General features: G+C 42.5%; 1 protein-coding gene across 2 annotated transcripts in view; it reads right to left on the reverse strand.

Moving 5' to 3' along the window:
• Nucleotides 1-306: 306 nt before the first annotated feature.
• CXADR (CXADR cell adhesion molecule) overlaps nt 307-23053 on the reverse strand; it is an 87873-nt gene continuing 65126 nt past the window's right edge. For both annotated transcript variants that reach the window (XM_089657384.1, XM_089657383.1), the window contains exon 8: nt 307-2322. In XM_089657384.1, the coding sequence (XP_089513510.1) occupies nt 2299-2322 (24 nt within the window). In that variant the 3' untranslated portion in view covers nt 307-2298. The remainder of the gene's footprint in view (nt 2323-23053) is intronic.

Here is a 23053-nt window from a genome sequence, read left to right on the forward strand (position 1 = left end):
AACATTGCCTGGAAGTGTGCTAGAGGGGGAATCCTGCATAGTACCACAGCAGTACCTTTTAACCACAGTAGTGCCTTGTGATGTGTCCAGATTATCAGATCTTCCTCTTCTTTCCGGTCAGTGATCACCATACCAAGGAACTGTTGCTGGCTAGGGAGCAATGGCTACAGCATAGCTCTCATGTCCTTATCTCAGAACACCGACTGACATGGATCCATACACACGAACCATATTACATGGCGATCCATCAAACTAGTTGTCAGTATATAAAATAGTGACCTGATTATTTACGAACACTTTGACACGTCCATTTTTTTTTTTTAATGGCTTATTCACACTTTTAGATTTTGACACAGCAAAATCCTTGCAGTTTGCTGCATACAAATACGTGTCAAATAGAAATCTTGTTCTTTCCGATGTGGCTGGATCACAGCTATGTGCTGCAGCTTAGTATGAAAGACAAAGGGAAACTCTATGGGAACATTCACATCTACACATGTGTACTACCATGGACAAGGAACAGTGTAACCCTAGGTTCACACCTAAGCGTTTTCCGCAGTGTTTTGCAGAAACACACTACAGTCCATTTAACATGGTTTCCTATGGAACATGTTCACATCTCTGCGTTTTCAGCCAATGCGTTTTTGGAAAGGGTCAGGGACTTTTTTTTAATACAAAAAGTTGTGTTTTGGGTTCTATAGACTACAATGGATACACTACAGAAAAGCATGTAGTGCGTTTTTTATGCATTTTAAATCTGCCTAGCAACAAGAAAATAAAAGCAAACCGCATAAAAAATGTGGCAAATACGCAACTCAAAATGCACAGCAGAAACGGATCAAATGCAAACTGCATAGGTGTGAACCTAGCCTAAATCTGGCAATGCATGCATCAGGGATCCCTCCTCCAATGCGTTGTCTTGATTGCAAAATTAGCAGATTGGTAGAAGAAAGACTATTGAAGAACACAATGGGGGGTTATTTACTAAAACTGGGGAGTGCAAAATCTGATGCAGATCTGCATAGAAACCAATCGGCTTTCAGCTTTTATTGTCAAAGCTCAATTGAACAAGTTGAAGTTAGAAGCTGATTGGCTACCATGCACAGCTGCACCAGATTCTGAGTGCTCCAGTTTTAGTAAAGCTAGCCCAATGTAACTTTGATTTTATAATATGGGTAAGATGATTTCCCAGTATTAGAGTGGTAACTTTAGGCGCAGGTTACCTTTACTACATTTTCAACAGTAAGATATGTTATGTTTTTCATTTTTCCAATTATATTTTTTACTTACGTGTCCAATTTTTAACACAATGTTTCGGGCCTTAGCCATGTTTTTTACAAGTTACTTGTTGCCAGAATTATTATCTGCCAACTTACCAGTGGGGGTTATTTACTAACACTGGAGAGTGCAAAATCAGGCTCACTTCTGCATTGAAACCAATCAGCTTCCAGGTTTTATTGACCAAGCTTAAGTTAGAAGCTGATTGGCCGCCATGCACAACTGCCCCAGATTCTGAGTGCTCCAGTTTTAGTAAATCTCCCCCAGTATGTCTTTGATTGGTTGGAGGAAAGCAGGCACCTGGTGGAAAATAAAAAAAGAAAAAAAACCCATGCAGGATTCCTGGTGGTATACAAACTTTCTTGATCCAGAGGGTCATAACAAAGCCCCCCGCATTGATGCATTTCACCCAACACCCTACTCATGGAGATACAGCTCTACTGCCAAGCCCAGGTTATGGGTGAAGTGCATCAGAATGGGAGGATGTAGGTAGGGCTTTGTCCTGACAGTGTGACTCACTAAAATTTTGTAAGAATACCAGGTGCACATTTGTGTGCAGATCTGCATATAGTGAGCTGGGATGAGCTCTTGCTGTATAGTGCCCCCACAATGCTGAAGGTGAAATCCAGATGTGGCTTGCAGTAGTACTGTCCTTTTGCTTCGTCATTAGGCCACCGGATTTTGGATTTCAAGAAACTGCCATCATACAGATCATGCAAGGCTTGGGTGTGTGGATACAAATGTGCCTCTTCAAATAAGCATCAGGTACATTAGAGAAGAGCGAAGGTGAGCAATGGTAAAATTGAGGCAGATGCAGTACAATGAAGCCTGAATTCTTTGGTCCTCCACAAATATTCACAGGCTCAGGGTATACGCTCCATATTGGTAAGGCAGTGACACTGCACAGGCCAGGTAAACAAGTTTTTGTGGTTAAAACGCAAACCATAAAAAAGTGCATCTGTAAAGCAAGGCTGGTTTTCTGTGTCCTAGGCGCAGCTTGTGTTGAAGGAGATGTCCACTCTATACAACAGTTAAGCCATGATACTTGAATGAAGGAGAGAAAAATGATGTTAGATATTATATGCAAAATGTCTCTTACCAAATGTAATTTACAGCAGATCAGTTGCGTTCCCTAACAAAAAATACACTTACCAGTCACTTTAACAGGTACACCTTGCTAGTGCCAAGAAAATCTCCCCCACCATTACCACCAGCCTGAACCATTGATACAAGGCAGGATGGATCCATGCTTTCATGTTGTTTATGCCAAATTCTGACTCTACCATCTGAATTTCACAGCAACCAGTCTGCCCATTCTCCGATATCAACAAGGAATTTTCGTCCTCACAACTGCCACTCACTGGATATTTTCTCTTTTTCAGACCATTTTCTGTAAACCCTAGAGATGGTTGTGCATGAAAATCTCAGATGATCAGCAGTTTTTGAAATACTCAGACCATTCCATCTGGCGCCAACAACCATGCCCCTTTTAAAGTCACTTAAATCCCCTTTCTTGCTCGGTTTGAATTTCAGTAAGTCATCTTATCACAACTAGATGCTGAAATGCACTCAGTTACTACCATGTGATTGGCTGAATAGCAATCTGTGTTACCAAGCAATTGAACAGGTGTACCTAATAAAGTGGCCAGTGAGTGTATATTTATAAATAGGGGTGTGTAGGAACATATTGCTGCTCATCAGTCCTGCTACCATGTAATAATGCAGCACACGGGATGTGCTTTATTCATGGCAGAGAGCAAAGACTGATTGAAATAAGGGTTCATTGGAATTCTGGCAAATAGGTATTTTTCTGTACTTGCAGCATGTTTAAAAGGGATAAAAAAAAAAACAAACAAAAAACCGTTAAATTTGCATATATTACAAAGATGTACAGATTTTTTTTCTCAGAAAAACTGAACTAAACACTGCAAGTACAGGTAACTGGAGACCTACTGATTACAAAATGATTGGGGAATTAAGGATCCTCTGTATTATTCCAACTCTCTGCAGTGTGCATTTGCTTTTTGTTGGGGAGAGGGGAGAGGGGAATACCGGTATGCTGTGAATCAATTTCTTTGTTGTACCCCAAAAGTCAAGGTCCCCTCCCACCAACTCAAATAGCTGCATTAAAATGGCAAAAAAAGAATGAGCGTTTTCCTTTAAGATTTGAGATCCTCAACATTACTAGGATTTCACTGGAAGGACTGTGATTTCACCTACAGACAGAAGCTGGGTGGTAAGGTAAGTATACATTGGGGTACCATATAATAAGAAGACATTGCCTTTTAGTGGGAGGGCTGCATTAAATCATAACATATTTTCCACTGCCGCATCTTAAAATCCAATAGTACATGGGTCTAGGAGGGTACCCGGGGGGTTTATGTTAGGCAAGGGATTCCCTTAATTTGCAGGGATTGCCTCTCAATTCCTCCCTTACTCTACCCAAAATGAAGGAGGGAAAAAAAAAAAAAAGTTTTTTTCCTATAGGTCTGCTTTAACTTACGCTGTTCACATAGAATGTAAAATTGAATGACAGATACTTACCGTAATTCTCCTTTCCTGATTTCCATGTCAGCAAAGCTGGGTAAGCCCCCCCCCCATGCTTCCGGGACCTAACTCATAAATTTGAGCCCACCTGCAAGCACAGTGTTCTGTAACTCACAACTCGGACACCAAACTGGGTGGGAATTGTGCTGACATGGAGCCCGTCATGAAAGGAACCGTAAATATCTGTCATTCAATTTTCCGTTTTCGTTATAGCTTCATGTCAGCACACCTGGGAACTAACTAGCTACACAGGGAAGAGTTGATGCTACACACTCCTCAATTCTGTCTAAAAAGCAGAAGCCAGGATGTCTCTGCCAAACTCAACTGTCATTAAGACTGCTTCTATACAATAATGAGCCACGAACGTATATATTGACCCCCATGTAGCTGCCTTGCAGATAGTGTCTGGGCACATTCAGCATTCAGCCAGCTGCCCCTCACAAAGTCAAGACCCTTTGGGTGGACAGAAGTAATCCCCCCCCTGGCACAGCAACCCTTTCAACTTGTAGGCCAAGGAGATGAGCTTCACAAACCAGGAGACAATAATATTGTTGGAAGCCATAAAATCATTACACGGTCCACCTGGAATGACAAACAACTGCTCCAACTTCCTGATGCCAGATGTCGCCTTGATTAAATTTTAAAGCTTGACCCACATCTGATTGGCTAACTTCTTGGGTACTCCCCAAGAGGGATGTAGGAAGGACAACTTTCCATGTGATATGGGCTATGAAGGCCACTGAGGCACGATCTTGAGCGTCAGCATGAATACCACCCTATCCAGGATGAACGTAAGACAGGGTTCTTTAAACCCCAGGGCAGCTAATATGGACACTCTCCTGGTTGATGTAATTGCCACCAGGAAAGCAGTTTTCAGCAAGAGGTACCACAATGGACCACTTTGATTGAAGACATCTGATGCAAGCAAGTCTAACACCAATGGGAGATCCCATTTCACAAACAATCCCTTAGGTGGATTCCAACCAAGTTGTAGCTTGAAAGACAGTAAAATTGAGCACTGGTTGCCCACTGTATGCCAGTGAAGGCAAAGATAGCTAAAAGGTGGTCCCATAGCGTACTTACGCATAAACCTAAATCAAGCCTAGTCTACAGAAACTTCAGAATATGACAGACTTGTGGAGAGCCCAGTGTAAAACCTTGATCAGCAGCAATCCTGTGAATTTACGTCATATTCTACTATAGGCACTGTTATTGCTGTTTTTCTATGCTTTCATAAGAGTATTCACAACCTTTACAGAGCCCCCCCAAGATCCATTAGCCTCTGCCTCTCAAGACCCAAGCCATGAGCTTCAGCCTGTCAGGTGTTAGATGAATGTGACTTTGGAGAATCCGATCCTACCGGCAGAGGGAGTGGATCGTTGGCACTCATTAGGAAGGGCAGAGGGTACCAAGGCCCCTTCAGCCAATCTGGGATCACCACCAGAACTATCACCTTCCCCTGCCACAGCAAAAAGCTGAGAATCAGAGGGAGAGGCAGAAAGGCATAGGCTGTCCTGGAGATCCACTCTGTGATCAGCACCTCCACCCCCATTGCTTATGGATGCTGGACTCTAGAATAGAAAGCAACTTTGTTGACTGAGGATGTGAACAGGTCTACCTCTGGAAGTTTGGAAGGTGTTTGCCTAAAGATTCCCCCGACCAGGCATATAGGCAGCAGATAGCCGCAGGATATTGATTTGAGCCAACTCTAGAATCAGAGAAACCTCCTTCAGGAGGGAGACACTAAGTGCCCCCTTGTTTCCAGTTGTAGGCCACAGTCGGTGTGCTGTCTAACTTCACCAGGGCAGGTCCACCTTGGATGAGGTCACTGAAGGCTAGGAGAACCTGAAATTCTGTTCTTAAATCCTACTTTGCTGGTGTCTTACTGCACCACCAGCCATTAGCTCATCAGATGGGAATGACATAGAAGATTCTGCTTTTTCAACTACAAGTTTTGGCTCGCTTCCATACAGGGTATAATGCATATCTTCTGACGTCAGCTCTCTGAATGCTTCGAGTCCAGAAACACAACTTGATAGAGGGTGAGAGTTCAACTGAGTCTACCTGACCTGCTGGATCTAAGATGTGAAGGATGAAAGATCTCCCAATTATGACCTGAAATGCCTACCTTGAGTGACTATGTGTCCATTGCCAAAGCTCTACCTATGTCAAAGGAGGGACCACCAAGTGCCCATGAGACATGTATGCACAATTCCCAAAATAGAAGAAACCATCCTGACATGAAGCTCTTCACAGAGTTATTGGATTATGTACTGGCATTTTCTTTGACTCCTAGACAGAAATGCAGAAGCTATCCTCTCTGGAGTGAGCGTGGAAACAAACTCTTGAACTCCAGTCTCCTTTAACTCAACAGATGTCCACATGTTCTCTGAACGAATCTGGCAAGGGTTGATTTGCCTGAGAATGTTCTGAGTCTGCTGATTGGCAGAATATATGGCCCCTTCACAAGGTGAGTGGAAGAAACTCCTTTAGAATGTATTGACTACATGGTCAATGAATGTGATAAATTGTTACTTGTCAACTTCTTTATCCCTGGTTGCTTGAACCAGCAGGGCTCACAAAGTCATGCTCACCTGAATCTTCTTTTGGAAGATTCTGAGAAGCATTGTTTACCTGGACGGCTAGGAGACTGCTCATTGATAGAACAGAAAACCCTTACAGTGTGAGTGAAAAGAATCCTTTAGAGAGTGTATTAGCCTCATGTGATAACCTGTTAGGTGTCATCTTTATCGTTGGTTGCTCTAACAAAGCAGTATTCATGCAGTCATGTCCATCCACTTCGTCCTCTTTAGAAAGTCTGAAGAGGGATGCTTCTCCTGGGAAGACTAGGCAGCTTCTCATGTATTGACAATGTGTTCATTGAATGGGACATCCTGTTAGGTGTCATCTCTATCCCTGGCTGCCTAAACCAGCACGAAACATAGTCATGCTCGTTCACCTCTTCCTTTTCAGAGTGTCTGAAGAGGCTGTCTTGCCTGGCATGGTTATGAGACTTCTAATCGCCATAACATATAACTCTTTCACAGGGTGAGTGGAAACAACTCCCTTTGAGTGCACTGGCCATTGGGGTGTCATCTTCATTTTTGGTTGCTTGAACAAAGCAAGATTCATATCATCATGTCCATTTGTCTTTTCCTCTTTGGAGAGTCTGAAGATGCTGTTCTGCCTGAGAAGGCTATGAGACTGCTCCTTGTTAGAACACACAACCCCTTCACAGGGTGTAAAACATTTACAGTCATGTTTATCTGTGTCTTCTTTTTTGAAAAGTCTGAAGAGGGTTGTCTTGCTGGGGAAAGCTCTGAGACTGCTCATTGCCAGACTAGATAATCCTTTCACAGGGTTTTGCCTGCTGCTTAAAGCAGCTAAAATAAAACCCCAATAATTTAATAAAGTAGAAAATAGCTTGCTTAGTAACAAACCCTAAAGGGTTAACCACTGCTAGAGGGATGCCGATACTTCAGCTTCCAGGCATAGCCCTGCAGTCACCAGGTGGTTAATGAACCAAACCTTGCCCTGCCAGAGAACAGGATATGATGAAAATGTTTTGTTAAGAAAAGCAACAAAAAGGCAGGAATATGCATCAGAATTACAATATTCTGCAATGTACACAAACCATCAAAGGGATTTATTGACGACATAAAGACCTTCTCTTTTTTTTTTTGAGAAACTGGAGGTCACAAATATTAAAAGGATGTCCTATACTCCAACGCTCCAATGCTGGCTATGGTAGTCATCCACAGGCGACTCCTCTACCTTCTCTGGGAATGCTGTTTTTTTTGAGGGGGTTGGCATAATGGCACAATAGTAGAGCAACCATGAGAAGCCACCAACAGGTAATGCCATGTGTGTACAGAGTATTACTTTGTACACCTACTATGCAGAGTATTATCGGCGGAGGAGTTCAGGGTATGCACAGCAGCAGCAGGGAGCAAGGCACAATAGCCAGCAATGCAGCATTCATTTGGATACAAAGCATTTTTACATTTAGCTCACCCAACCTCCGCCATCTGACTATAAACACTGGCACTGTGCGGGTACGTGTGCCTAGAGGAGACCCCAGACAAGGCTGTTAGCCATGATAAAAGCCACCCTGAGGACCGGTAGCGGGGCTCCGTGGATAATGGGTCATTTAGCCAGTACACTAGGGACAGCATCCACCTGAAACCCACACACATGGATGGACAGCCAGCTATTTAGACCGGCCAGGTAGAGGAGCACACCTAGGTCCTGCACATGGGAGGAAAAAAGAGGAACACTGAGGCTGCAGGTGGGCTCAAATTTATGACTTAGGTCCTGGAAGCATGGGAGTGTGGGGCTCTTACCCAGCTGTGCTGACATGCAGCTGTCAGGACAGTACAGTTTGAGGATCAGTATTGATATGTGGCTATAACCTACAACTCTACAGCTGATTTCAGGGTATTTCAAAAGTTTGAACAGCACTTTTGATTTAAACAGTATTTCTGGCAATCTACAAAATCACCACAAGGTGGCAGCAAATACATGAATAAATATTTCACTGCTAGTCTGGGAGGAAGAAAAGTAAATGGGGACATGGAAGCAGATTCCCTGCATGTGACCCCAGATCATGGCGCTGCACAACAAAATCATAGACACGGCTTTTCGTTTTATCTTCATTCCAACATTGTTAAATTAGAATTATAGGCAATTTTTTTTCTTCATTTTGGATAGAGTAAGGGAGGGTTATGACCCGTCAGATTTTTGTTTGGCATCTGTGTCCCATTGGGGAGATCTCCCTTCACTTCCTTTCCCATAGCCAAACAAGAAGGAGACCCCCCAGGTCACCAGAACTAGTATCCCCATTGAAAGATTTCTCTTCTATTACTTTTCTGGGGACAACCCAAAGATTGGGGACTTTTAATTTCACTGTCAATGATAATGGTAAACAGGACAAATAGAAAGGGAGAATCTCCGTAATGGGGGCACAGACAGCCATAAAAATAGACAGGGGTTTTAATCCCTCTCCATTCTTTAGTTATACTATAGGTAATCAGTAGATGAAATACTGCAGTTGGGATAACTGCACAGGATTGGGAGTCACAAGAACAGATCAGTCCCTGAACAATACCGATATTAAAGTGTTACTTAACAAACGACCTGCATTCATTATATCTGGTCTCACACAGTACACAGAACATGGAAGTGCAACCGTTTTACTGTAAATATAAACTGCTAAATACCTTTTCTCATCAGTAGTATATAGCAGTCTTGTGACTTCTATCAGGTATCCAGCAGAGCACTGGTTAAAGCTTGTAGGAGGAGTTTTCATTCTGCCCTAGGAGGATGCAGAACCCCTGACCTCTGTCTAGACAGTGATGATTGGCCCTGTGCTGATCACATGCACTCCCAAGAAGGAAAAAAAAAACTCTACCCTTACACACCAAACTGAGCATGTGCAGAGGGACTCCACATGATATGTCTTATCAAGAGATAAGAGGGGGACACTGGAAGAAGGGGCAGATCAGCAAAGGCAGGAACAAACATCCTTTTTACACAATGCAGAGGATTAACCCCTTAGGTTCCACAGAGAGTAGAACAAGCATGGTGGAGCCAAAAGTGGAAGCTCCACTTATCTGCCTCCTCCCTCCCTTTGCTGCTACATTTGGCACCTTTTGGGGGAGGGGGGAGCTGGTACCTGGTTTTGACAGGTACCCACGCTCCCACTTCCGGCTCAGTTCTTTGCGGAAAACTGAGCAGGAATTTTGGGCCCCCTCCGTAGCTCTCTGTGAAACTCAACATCATTGCCAGTTTCCCAATTGAAGAATCGCCTCGGGTTGAGGACACTGTTGGATGCCTAGACAGGTAAGTGCCTTAGTAATAAAGGTTAGCAGCTGACATTTAATTTTTTTTTACGGCGGGGGGGGATTCTGTTTTAGCACAAAAAGTCAGATAGAAACTGTATGATTATATTACTACCCAACCAGTCCAGTTATTATACTGCAACTTTAACTGCATACAGATGTAGCAAAAACACTAGGCATACAGACTGCTTCTACAAACATTTGTGAAAGAATGGGTCGCTTTCAGGAGCTCAGTGAATTCAAGCATGGTACCGTGATAGGTTGCCACCTGTGCAATAAGTCCATCCGTGAAATTTCCTTGTTACTAAATATTCCACGATGAGTGGTGTTATAACAAAGTGGAAACAACTGAGAACAACAGCAACTCAGCCACGAAGTGGTAGGCCATGTAAAATGACAGAGCAGGGTCAGCGCATGCTGAAGTATACAGTGCACAGAAGTCGCCAACTGTCTGCAGAGTCAATAGTTAAAGACCTCCAAACTTTGAGTGGCCTTTAGATTAGCACAACAACAGTGCGTAGAGAGCTTCATGGAATGGGTTTCTGTGGCCAAGCAGCTGCATCCAGCTTTACATCACCAAGTGCAGAGCAAAGGGTCAGATGCAGCGGCGTAAAGCACGCCGCCACTGGACTCTAGAGCAGTGGAGATATGTTGTCTGGAGTGACGAATCACGCTTCTCTGTCTGGCTATCTGGTGGACGTGTCTCGGTTTGGTGGTTGCCTTGAGAACGGTACTTGCCTGACTGCATTGTGCCAAGTGTAAAGTTTGGTGGAGGGGGGATTATGGTGTGGGGTTGTTTTTCAGGGGCTGGGCTTGACCCCTTAGTTCCAGTGAAGGGAACTCTTAAGGCGTCAGCATACCAAGACATTTTGGACAAATCTTATGCTTCCAACTTTGTGGGAACAGTTTGGGGATGGCCCCTTCCTGTACCAACATGACTGCACACCAGTGAACAAAGCAAGGCCCATAAAGACATGGATGAGCGAATTTGGGGTGGAGGAACTTGACTGTCCTGCACAGAGTCCTGACCTCAACCCAATAGAACAGCTTTGGGATGAATTAGAGCAGAAGCTGTGAGCCAGGCCTTCTCGTCCGACATCAGTGCCTGACCTCACACATGTGCTTCTGGAAGAATGGCCAAACATTCCCATAGACACACTCCTAAACCTTGTGGACAGCCTTCCCAGAGAAGTTGAAGCTGTTATAGCTGCAAAGGGTGGGCCAACTCAATATTGAACCCTACAGACTAAGACTGGGATACCATTAAAGTTTATGTGCATGTAAAGGCAGGCATCCTAATACTATATAGTGTATATAGCGCCTTGAAAAAGTATTCATCCCCCTTGAAATTTTCCACATTTTGTCATGTAACAACCAAAAACAAATGTATTTTTTATTGGGTAGACTAACACAAAGTGGCACATAATTGTGGGAAGTGGAAGGAAAATGATAAATGGTTTTCAACATTTTTTTAAAAATAAATATGTGAAAAGTATGGCGTGCATTCATATTCAGCACCCGATTCAATATTTTTTAGAATCACCTTTTGCTGCAATTAGAGATGCAAGTCTTTTTGGGGATGTCTCTACCAGCTTTGCACATCTAGAGAGTGATAATTTGCCCATTCTTCTTTGGAAAAGATCTCAAGCTCTGTCAGATTGGATAGAGAGTGTCTGTGAACAGCAATTTATAAGTCTTACCACAGACTTTGGTTAGGGTCGTTGTCCTGCTGGAAGGTGAACCTCCACCCCAGTGGAGTATTTTGCAGACTCTAACAGGTTTTCTTCTTTGATTGCCCTGTATTTGGCTCCATCCATTTTCCCATCAACTCTGACCAGCTTTCCTGTCTCTGCTGAAGAAAAGCATCCTCATAACATGATGGAGCCACCACGTTTCTCGGTGGGGATGGTGTGTTCAGGGTGACGTGCATTGTTCGTTTTGCACCACACTTAGCGTTTTACTTTTAGTCCAAAAAGTTAAATTTCGGTCTCATCTGACCACAGCACCTTCTTCCACGTTTGCTGTGTCCCCCACATGGCTTCTCCCAGACTGCAATCGGGACTTCTTATGGCTTTCTTCTTGCCACTCTTCCATAAAGGCTAGGTTTGTGGAGTGCACGACTAGTAGTTCGCCCACTTGTCATCTGGATCTCTTCAGCTCCTCCAAAGTTACCTTGGGCCTCTTGGCTACTTCTCTGATTAATGATCTCCTTGCCCGGCCTGTCAGTTTAGGTGGACGGCCATGTCTTGGTAGGTTTGGAGTTATGCCATACACGTTCCATTTTCAGATGGTGGATTGAACAGTGCTCTGTGAAATGTTCAAAGCTTGGGTTTTTTTTTTTTTTTTTTTATAACCTAACCCTGATTTAAACTTCTCCACAATTTTATCCCTGATTCATCTGCTGTGTTCCTTGGCCTTCATGATGCTGTTTGTTCACTAATGTTTTCTAACAAACCTCTGAGAGCTTAACAGAACAGTTATATTTATACTGAGATTAAATTACACACAGGTGAACTCTATTAATTAGGTGAATTCTGAAGGCAATTGGTTCCACTAGATTTTAGTTAGGAGTTTAAGCATTAAGGGGGCTGAATACAAATGCACACCATACTTTCCAGATATTTATTTGTAAAAAATGTTAAAAACCATTTATCATTTTCCTTCCATTACACAATTATGTGCCACTTTGTGTTGGTCTATCACATGAATGATGAGATCTGCCAGCACCTCCCACCCAAAATTACATAGAAGCAGGTAGCTCACTAGACCATCTTTTCAGACAAGAGCATGTAAAAGGTAAACAGCAATTTATTATCACTCCAACTACTTAATTTGGGCCAAGCTGGCCCAAACAATTTTCTACGCTAACAGGTGTGCTGTATAAAAACTTCCCATCCAGATTCTAAAACTAAATCAAATCGGTCTGAGCACTGTTTAGCCATTCTCTGAACGAATGCAAAGCTTCCACTGACTGGCTGAGTTGGAGATTGAAATCACCCTCCCACCTTTCTGCCTCAATCAGGGGAAACTGTATTCATAGAATACAGAGCTGCTTATGACTGGCTGAGCAGCACTCAATCCAGCTCAATTTTGTGCTGGGTGTAAGAAAAGAAGTTCCTATCTCACTTCCAGGAACTCAGTGCTGTGTACTATATATATAGTTGAGGCTATGTACAGTTTGTACAGCACACCCTGAGGGCACACCTGTTAGAGAAAATAGTTTGAGCCAGCTTGTGACCGTCAGGTGAAGACTAGCTTTCAAGTTATGTGAATGGAAACTGAACAAATTTAATGTGGCTGTAAACCCTTCCATAGACTCAATGAAGTGATTGGGTGATACAGGAATTACACAAATCCTCCTACATAAATTGTACCTGTCTATCTGCAGTCTTCTCTACATCTGCTCAAAGAACAGAATTTATTAAGTTTGTCTGAGAGTTCAGAAAATGGGGCAGAGAGTTGAAATCACACACTGCATAACCCAGTGAGAGCACCGATTGCTGATTGGAGGGTAGTTACATGCCCTCTTCATACAGCTCACAGGAACAGAGCCGAGGCTGTCAATCTGCTGAAGATCCCTCCCCATCACCATTTTCTCTTAGTGTCAGGAAAACTTGTCAGAAGTGATTCATGCTGATAGAGGAAGACAGCAGCAGACAGAAATTACACTTAGTGCTCCTATTTGAGAAAAGTCTGAGGTTTACAACTCCTTTAAATAGTTTTTTGGGGCAAGCTGACCCAAATTAACTATTTCCATAACTATGTTACTCTGCTGCTTTCACTGATGTATCATACTGTAGTAGCATCAGCAACTTCCCGGCTGCAGCTGGAAGAAAATTATGAGTGGAGCTGAGGGTTTCTCAGCCATTTACAAGAAGCCTTGTATTCATTGATAAAAATACAAGGCTTCCGTTGAATGGCTGACAATGTGAAGTCCTCATACTGCTGTTGAAAACAATGCTGCATGCTGCATGAAGCTGGTGCTACTACAGTATGACAGCACTGCCTGCAGCAGAAAATCTTTGTTACGGAAATTTATTTTTCTGTGTCAGCTCAGCCTAAACTAGGCTGAAAGGAAAAACGGACTTAAGCTTTAAGGCCCTTTTGACATCTAAGTGATCGAGGAGTGTTTCATTTTTCACGTTTCACTTGAATGGGCTGCCCACTGCTCCAAAAATAACAACAAAATACCTGTTTTTTTTATTGTGTTTGGGGTGCTCAGATATGAACAGGGCCTTAAAGAGGTGTAACCCTAACTGGGCTGCAAAGGTGGTAAATATTAAAGGTTGAGTACATGTTCAGCCATGTTGATAACAGACAAAATGGCAGCTGTGCTGGGTAAATGGAAAAAGGCCAGGTCAGCTATTACAGCTCATGTACTAAACAAGCAAAAGCTGATATAAGTAATCTTCTGTGATAGCAGACCAAACACCATTTTATTCATATTTAAATGGGAAAGTCAACAAACATTTCTACTTTAGTCAGCAAACAACAAAAGGAAACCTCTCATGAGCTGGCATTGATTTCTTGTGTTTTATTTGAGGAAAGCTGTGACTGAACAGCCCCCTCCCTTCTCTGTAATTAAAGAGTCTTGTGTTCTCATGAGATAAGAGGCCGGTTGTTTATACTGCACTTTCTGTACACTGTAAATGGCAGAGCAGGATTTTGTGACCAGAATTGTTGGTGGAAACCTCTGCCCCCTAAGCACAGAGGAAGTAGCCATTTTACCACATGAAAGGTGGCCATCTTGTCAGAGGAACAGATAATAAGGTGTAGCAGGACCGTGAGTTCAGTTTTACATGACAAGATGGCTACTCCCTCATACCTAGCCCAACTCATTTTCAAGTGTTATCTTCAGGGAGAACTGAATTTAGCAATATGTGGAATATTTATGAACAGTCATGTCTGTGTTTTGTTTGTGGAGATGGAGCCTAGGACTGGGATTTTTGTAAATGCCTTTTATGAGGAGATAAATGACCTTGTCTACAAAAAAAATATTGCAGCATCTGACTTTGCATGGCCGAGCGCTCAAATGATTTCCCTGCAGATACCAGAAATACATAAATCAGCCATACCATTATGACCACCCACCTAATATTGAATAGATCCCCCTCTTGTCACCAAAACAGCCCTGACCTATCGCTGAATGGACTGCAAAGTAACATCCATATGAAAGGCAGGACCCAATTTGGAAGACAAGTCCACACTTCAAACTCATTGTTGTGTTCCTTAAAGCATTCTTCAACCATTTTTGCAGCGTGGCAGGGCGCATTTGCTTAGGGCCACTGCTATTAGGGAACACCATTTCCATGAAGGAGTGTATTTGGTCACCAACAATGTTTAGGTAGGTGGTACATGTCAAGTGATATCCACAGGAATGGCAGGAGCCAAAATTTCCCAGCAGAATATTGCCCAAAGTATCACACTGCCTCCTCCAGCTTGCCTTCTTCCCATTCTGCATCCTCATTTTATCTCTTCCCCAGGACACACACACCCAGCCATCCACATGAAGAAAACGTGATTCATCAGACCAGACCATCTGCTCCCATTTCTACGTGGTTCAGTTCTGATGCTTACAATACATGCCCATTGTACGCACCTTTGGCTTTGGACACGGGTCAGTATGGGGACCCTGACTGGTGTGTGGCTACACAGCAAACCCTGATGCACTGTGTGTTCTGACAGCTATTAGAACCAGCATTACTTTTTTTTTAGCAATCTGAGCTGCAATAGCTCTTCTACTGGATCAGACTACACAGGCCAGCCTTCGCTCCCCCGGTGAATCAATGAGCTTTGGCTGCACATGACTGTCACCAGTTCACTGGTTTTCCTTCTTTGGACCACTTCTGGTCCAGCCCAGGAACATCGCATAAGAACTGCAGTTTTGGAGTTGTTCTGACCCATTCATCTATCCATTACGATTTGGCCCTTCAAAGTCACACAAATCCTTATGCTTGCCCATTGTTTTCTCTCTTTTCTGCTTTCAACACATCAACTTCAAGAACATGTTCACTTGTTGCCCAATATATCCCACCCACTTTCAGGTGCCAAAGTAACAAGATAATCAGTGAAATTCACTTGTCCATGGTCATAATGCTGTAGCTGGTTGGTGTATAACTTTCATGCTTTGCACCAAAAATAATGTTACAGTGATCATAAACAATATATAGAATATTCATACACATCCACTGTTTAATGGTCCTGCAACCTATTTTTCATTCATCTCTGTGGACCCCTGAAAACTCCCTTTTCTGCCTCATTTGATTGGATCAAGCATTGCACACTGGCTGCAATCCTGCACTTCTGTATTCACACTTCAAACCCCATAGTTTCTAGTTAACTCCGGATCGAGAAGATATGAATAGATAGTGGCTCCCTACATACAGTGGGACCATGGACAAGAAATGTAGCCACACTGCAGCAAAAAAATAGTAGATCAATAGAAGGTATGTTTTGGTGTTCAGTACATCAATTTTTCCTTTAAACCAGAGTTTAGTGCAACTTTAATGTTATAAAATGGGCCAAACTGGAAATTAACAATTTTTGTACAGTAAGACTAGTTTTTTTTTTTTTCCCCGAATTCACACCTATGCAATGCTGTAATGCATTCTTACATCGGTTGTTGTGCCGTTCATTTGAATTGGCACCTAACAGGCCACAACCTCTGCTACATTATTTACCCTTCCATGTTTGACTGTTGGCACCCTGTGATGTAGCTGGTACTCCCGAATATAGGGGAACATTCTCCCCAATGAACATGTATGGAAGATTCTGAAGGGCTGGTGCTGCAGCTCACCACATTATGCCTTGCTTAAAAAATTGGCTCTAGGTTGATTTTTATAGTGTGTTGGCATACAATTTAAAACAAATGGTCCGTACGAATGATTGTGGGGTAACACCACAAAACTAAAGTGTAAAGGGGGTAAAGTGACAGGATCACAAAATATCTAGTTCTTCTGGGTATGGGGGAACATGTAACCTCTCATGATACAATACTGCAGTCTAGCGGCCAATGCCAGGCCCAAACCACCATCATATGATGGATGGTACCTTGGTATTGCTACAATGGCAAATATTTTGATGGTGGCCCAGAGGAAGGAGTAGCTGGAGATTATCAGTGGGTCAGGGAGGTCTGTGCACAGTGTCTGTTTACCCTACACTGGTAGGTCACAGTCTCACTGTAAGGATATGGTGTCTGCTTTTGTCACCACTTGTGAAAATAAAATATATATGTATCCTGAAGTGCCCCACATCACAGTCTGTGGAAAGCTACTGCTAAATGGTTCCATCAAGGTATACCACCCAGAACACCAGGTGAACCCCCTGCTACAAGCTGTATGCACTTCAGCTTTGGGCAAGTTCTTAAAAAGAGCTTGAACTTTGCCCATTCAGGGTGCGGCAACATTCACTTGACAGGCTGACTCCTTTGCTGAATCATTTACCCTTCAATGTTCCAGGTTTTGTCTGTACTTGCCAAAAATATTCTTAGTCTCAAAAAGAAATGCAACCACCACATCTAAAGACCGGTAAGCTGCAAATTTATTACATTTTTATTTTTGGGTATAGCTATTCTTTAACCAAATACAAGGTTTACGACACCCCCCTACAGCTTGATTGTGTACATTCTTCATACATGTAACAAGTCGCCCCATGCAACATCTCCCCTGTTAGCAAGGTATCTACAATACGTAAGGCTCAGAATGCCTACACTCATATTCTGAACAATATTTGGTGTCCCAAGAATGCCAGATTACTCCTGAGTTGTATAGCATGGGGAAATACAGTTATGTCTGATTAGTTTCAACCGACTTGTGCAGATAGGATTAGACATTATTAAAACATAACTGTCAAATCTAGACTGGGATGTAGCTTTAAATGAAGCAGTTGCCAGTGCTCTACATCTACGTACAGAGCACAATAATTACTTCCCAAATAAACAGATCCAAGCTATAATTAACAAAGCATAACAATGCCACACACGATTACATTGCATGCCTTTATCTTGTCTTGATTTCTAGAAACTAGTATCATAAGGGTTAAATTGTGGAAACCATTTGTGTTATTGCCAATAATCCAATAATGAGACCACAGTGGATCATGTGGCTGCATTACATCACAGGGCGTTTAAATCTACCACAATAGGATATTAGGTGACTGTTAATTAAAGATAAATCAAAACATGACATTCACTTGACAGCCTTAATACTACACAATTCCCATAAAATTTATGTAGGAACTGTCTTTTTCCCCCCACGTGTGCACATTGTACTATTCGATCAGCTAAGGGTTCAGCATTGAAGCAGCACCTTCGCTCTTCATTCAGCAGGTACATTAATCAGAATAGATCAATGCAGGCTCTTTGCAAGGGCACAAAAGAATACAACTGCTTTCTATTAGAGATGAGCTATGGAAGGTTTGGGCACAAGTCTGATCTATACAAACATGAAGCTGGCAAAGAAAACAGTCAATTAAAGTCAGCGGAGGCATTCCCTGCCTCACAGTTGCATTCAGTGGATATAAAAAGTCTAAACCCCCTGTTAAAATGTCAGGTTTCTGTAATGTAAAAAAATGAGAATTTCAGAACTTTTTCCACCTTTAACTAAAATCTTTTAGGTGGTGGAAAGTTAAAATAACAAAAACACACTAAAATAATATGGTTGAATACGTAAGCACACCCTTAAACTGATACTTTGTTGAAGCACCTTTTGATTTTATTCCAGCACTCACTCTTTTTGGGTATGAGTCTTGGCAAAACTTGCCCACTCTTCCTTGTACAAACACTCCAAATCTGTCAGATTGTGAGGGCATCTCCTGTGCACAGCCCTCTTCAGATCACCCCACAGATTTGTGATCGGATTCAGGTCTGGACTCTGGCTGAGCCATTCCAAAACTTTAATCTTCCTCTGGTGAAGCCATTCCTTCGTTGATTTGGATGCTTTGGGTCATTGTCATGCTGAAAGATTAAGTTCACTTTCATGTTCAGCTTTCTAGGAGAAGCCTGAAGGTTTTGTGCCAATATTTACTGGTATTTGGAACTGTTCATAATTCTGTCTACCTTGACTAAGACCCCAGTTCCAGCTGAAGAATAACAGCAACAAAGCATGATGTTGCCACCATCATGCTTCACTGTGGGTATGGTGTTCTTTTGATGATGTGCAGTGTTTTTGCACCAAACATATCTTTTGGAATTATGGCCAAAGAGTTCAACCTTGGTTTCATCAGATCATAACACATTTTCCCACATGCTTCTGGGAGACTTCAGATGTGTTTTTGCAAAATTTAGCTGGGCTTGGATGTTTTTCTTCGTAAAAAAAAGGCTTCCGAATTGGGGGGAGGTGCCTGATCATGGCACCGACAGAGTGCTTGTGATGAGAGCTCCGGATCACCGGAGCTCCTGCGTCCCATTAGCCATAGCCATGCCCAGGAGGGTGTGGGCTCTTGGGGTGCCTCTGAATGCCCCACCTGGAAGAGCCCTATTGAAGAGAGATGCAGTGAGGCCGTCTGCTTGAGCCAGAGTGCGGGTGGGTGAAGGGGGTCTCGGATGCCGGTATATGAGGAGGGGGAGCAGTGTGGTGACTGCCAGGCGGCCACGTTGCGGACGGAGAGAGGGACTGAGAGGCTCGGACACCGGTCTGAGTGAAACGTGGAGGAGAGCCTGCTCATCCAATCCATTTAGGAAGCAATTGTGAACCCCACGGAAGGTTATCCCCCCACAGCGACCGCCCCATATTCGACCAGCTCACCTGTCAGTGCCCTGGAACACTCCTGGGAAGAAGGCCAGAGAGGCTGGTGCAGTGTCCAGAGCAGCAGCAGCAAGGGCGGAGGAAGGTGAAGCAGAGGAAACATGACGAGCCACTGAAGAGGGTAAGTCACAAAATCTATAAGGGCTAGATCTGATTATGGATCTTTTGGGGAGGATCACCCGGTGGGCTTAGAGGAGGTGAAGTGGAGACATCCGAGAGGAGGAGAGGGGAAGAAAAAAGGAAAAAGACTAAAGAGACCCTCCCAAGATTTCACAAGGAGAGGACTTGATGGAGAGAACGAGGAAAATGTATAATACATTACATACATAATGGACAGACCAGTAACAAAGCATCTAAAAATAGTGTACATAGAATAAGAAGAGCTCAAAGAACTGCAAATGGAAACTCCAGAGATGTGGTCATACAATGTCATTATTATAAGGATAGAGTGGATTTATGGAAGATATTAAGAGGGAGACCAGTAATTCAATACAAAGATACAAGTTTACAGATTTTTGCTGACATAACATCAGAAACACTGGCCAGAAGATTATTGAAACCACTCCTAGAACAATTGAGAAAACAATGTATGCTACAGCTGGGGATTTCCTGTATGTTTAAATTGGATGGAGAGATGGCCACTCTGCAAGATTGAAGTTCCCAGAAGATTTATTGGATTTTGTGAGAGACTAGAAATACAGAAAATAGGTTTTTTAGGCCCTTTCCCCTTTTGGGCCCTTTCCCAAAACCCCTAGTGTATCCATCATGAAGCCCCAGGCTACCCTATCGAAAGCCTTTTCAACATCAACCGACAGGATCAACACGAGAAGTTTCTCTCTTCCCCCACTCTCCTCCGCCTCTGCTTCCCCACCCAAAAACTTTATAGTTGCCCATCCGCCGCAATAAAATTTAATGGCTCGTTATCAGAGTATTTTAAAATGTATAACGAAACAAGACAGGTGCCCATTGTTGCCCGTTTGTTATATCTCTAGAGCCTTTTTTGGCAACAGTGCGATATATAGTCTAGATGTAAAAGGGATACAGATAGCTGAGATCGAACATAAGGTGGCAGCATGTAATGACGATATGCTATTTTACATTGTAAACCCTAGGCTGACATTACCTAATTTATTGAGACTATTAAAACAATATGGAGATATATCAAATTTCAAAATAAACCCATCCAAATCATGGACTGAGGAGAATGGCGGTTGGACCACTCTACAGGATAGGACAGATACATTTAGTAAAAATTATTACTGTCCCGAAAATTCTATATAAAATTTCATGTTACCCATACAGCTTCCAGGAAGCGATTTTAAAGTGATTAAGAGAATGATATTGAGGTACATTTGTGGAAATAAAAAACAGAATAAGCTATGAAGTGCTTTGTAGGGAAAAAGAGGAGAGTTTAAATGTGCCAGATTTTAAGAGATATTACTGTTCTGTTTTGTTGTCACGCATTTTTGATTGGACATACTTTGCAATAGGGAAAAGTTGGGTTAAGATAGAACATACACTTTGTGAGACACAGTAAGAGAGGACTGTTTGGTTGCCACGGCAGTACCGTAAATTGGCATGAGAACTTATACATGGATCGTAATCAAGGTTTGGGAGAGAATTCACAAACAAATGGGTTTGAAATTTAATTCAGTTAATACCACTAGTGGGAACATATTTCCCACCTGGGAGGGAAGTTACTTCTCGTATATGGATAAGGAAAGGGAATGCACAATTAAAAAAAGATAATGAAAAAAGGAGAAATATGTCCCTTTCTAGAGCTTAAAAATAACAAGGAGGTGTTTTTCATATTAGATGAATGAAAATATGTTCAATTAAGTCATTTTGTTGCAACACTCCCAACACCATTAAGAACAATGGAGAATTTAAACCCATTAGAACAACTGTTTAGTGAAAGCAAGACACGGAAACACGGTACCTTACCGCAATTATATAGAAAAATGGGAAAGGGAGCTTAGAATATCATTTAACGAGCAACAAAAAAAAATATTTACATTAATGCAAGGGGCTATAGATATGAAGGTGGTAGAAACGAATTACAAATGCCTAACTAGGTGGTAGAATACACCTAGTAGGGCAATCACTAGCCTTCTGAACGACATATCAGACTGGATGTCACTCCACTTCCTCAAATTAAACCTTGCCAAAACCAAGCTCCTAGTTTCCCCCCCCCCGCCTAACCTCTCCATCACAACCAACAACGCCACCATCAGCCCCAACCCGCAAGCCAGAGTACTAGGTGTCATTCTAGACTCCAATCTGTCTTTCCAGCCCCAGGTCCAATCGCTGACAAATTCATGCAGACTCCACCTCCGCAACATCTCCAAAATACGCACGTTCCTAACTCCTGAAACTACAAAGCAACTCATTCACTCCCTTATTAAATCACGACTTGACTACTGTAACTCCCTCCTCGCCAGCCTACCTCAATACAGGCTATGGGATGGGTTTAAAAGATCAAATAAATAGGCTGAATTGCAAAGATTTGAGAATGATAAAAAGAAGGAAAAGGTAAAATGAAACGGTAAGAAATGTGAGAAAAAAAAGAAAAAGATGGGAAACAGGAGGTAGGAAGATAGGAAAGAAGAGAAGGAGATCCTGAGATTAATAGAAGGGAGGGAACTGGGGGAAAAATAGGGGTAAAAATTTGGTGGGTGGGTACAATTAGGATTGGGTAGGGTGACTTTGGGTGCAATGAGAAAAGGGAAGTTTTTCTTTGTTTTGTTGAATGATGTGATAATTGAATTTTGTAATATTGAGATATTGAAACTAATAATAATGGTAAAAAATAAATAAAAAAGGCTTCCATCTTGCCACTCTACCCCATAGCCCAGACATATGTAGATTGTTGTCACATGTACCACACAGCCAGTACTTGCCAGATATTCCTGCAGCTCCTTTAATGTTGATGTAGGCCTCTTGGCAGCCTCCCAGACCAGTTTTCTCCTCGTCTTTTAATCAATTTTGGAGGGACGTCCAGTTCTTGGTAATGTCACTGTTGCGCCATATTTTCTCCACTTGATGACTGTCTTCACTGTGTTCCATGGTATATCTAATGCCTTGAAAATTCTTTTGTACCCTTCTCCTGACTGATACCCTTTAACAATGATATCCCTCTGATGCTTTGGAAGCTCTCTGTGGACCATGGCTTTTGCTGTAAGATGCGACTAAGAAAATGTCAGGTAAGACCTACTAGAACAGCTGAACTTTATTTGGGGTTAATCAGAGGCACTTTAAATGATGGCAGGTGTGTACTGACTACTATTTAACATGATTTTGAATGTGATTGCCTAATTCTGAACACAAGCTATATCCCCAGTTATAAGAGGGTGTGCACACTTATGCAGCCACATTATTTTGTTTTTTTATTTTTACTCCCCCCCCCCCTAAAAGATTTCAGTTTGTTTTTCAATAGAGTTGTACAGTTTATAGGTCACATTAAGGTGGAAAAAGTTCTGAAATTATCTTTGTCTCATTTTATTTTACATCACAGAAACCTGACATTTTAATAGGGGTGTGTAGACTTTATATCCACATCCCTTGTACACATGCAGCTGCAGGGCATGTCTGCCACATATGATTGGCTGTCCGCTTTGTCCCTTTGGTGGGGCGGCTAAGGCAGGT

The sequence above is a fragment of the Staurois parvus genome, unplaced genomic scaffold (assembly GCF_062004578.1).
Source record: "Staurois parvus isolate SC_StPar_1 unplaced genomic scaffold, SC_StPar_1.0 ptg000988l, whole genome shotgun sequence".
NCBI lineage: Eukaryota > Metazoa > Chordata > Amphibia > Anura > Ranidae > Staurois > Staurois parvus.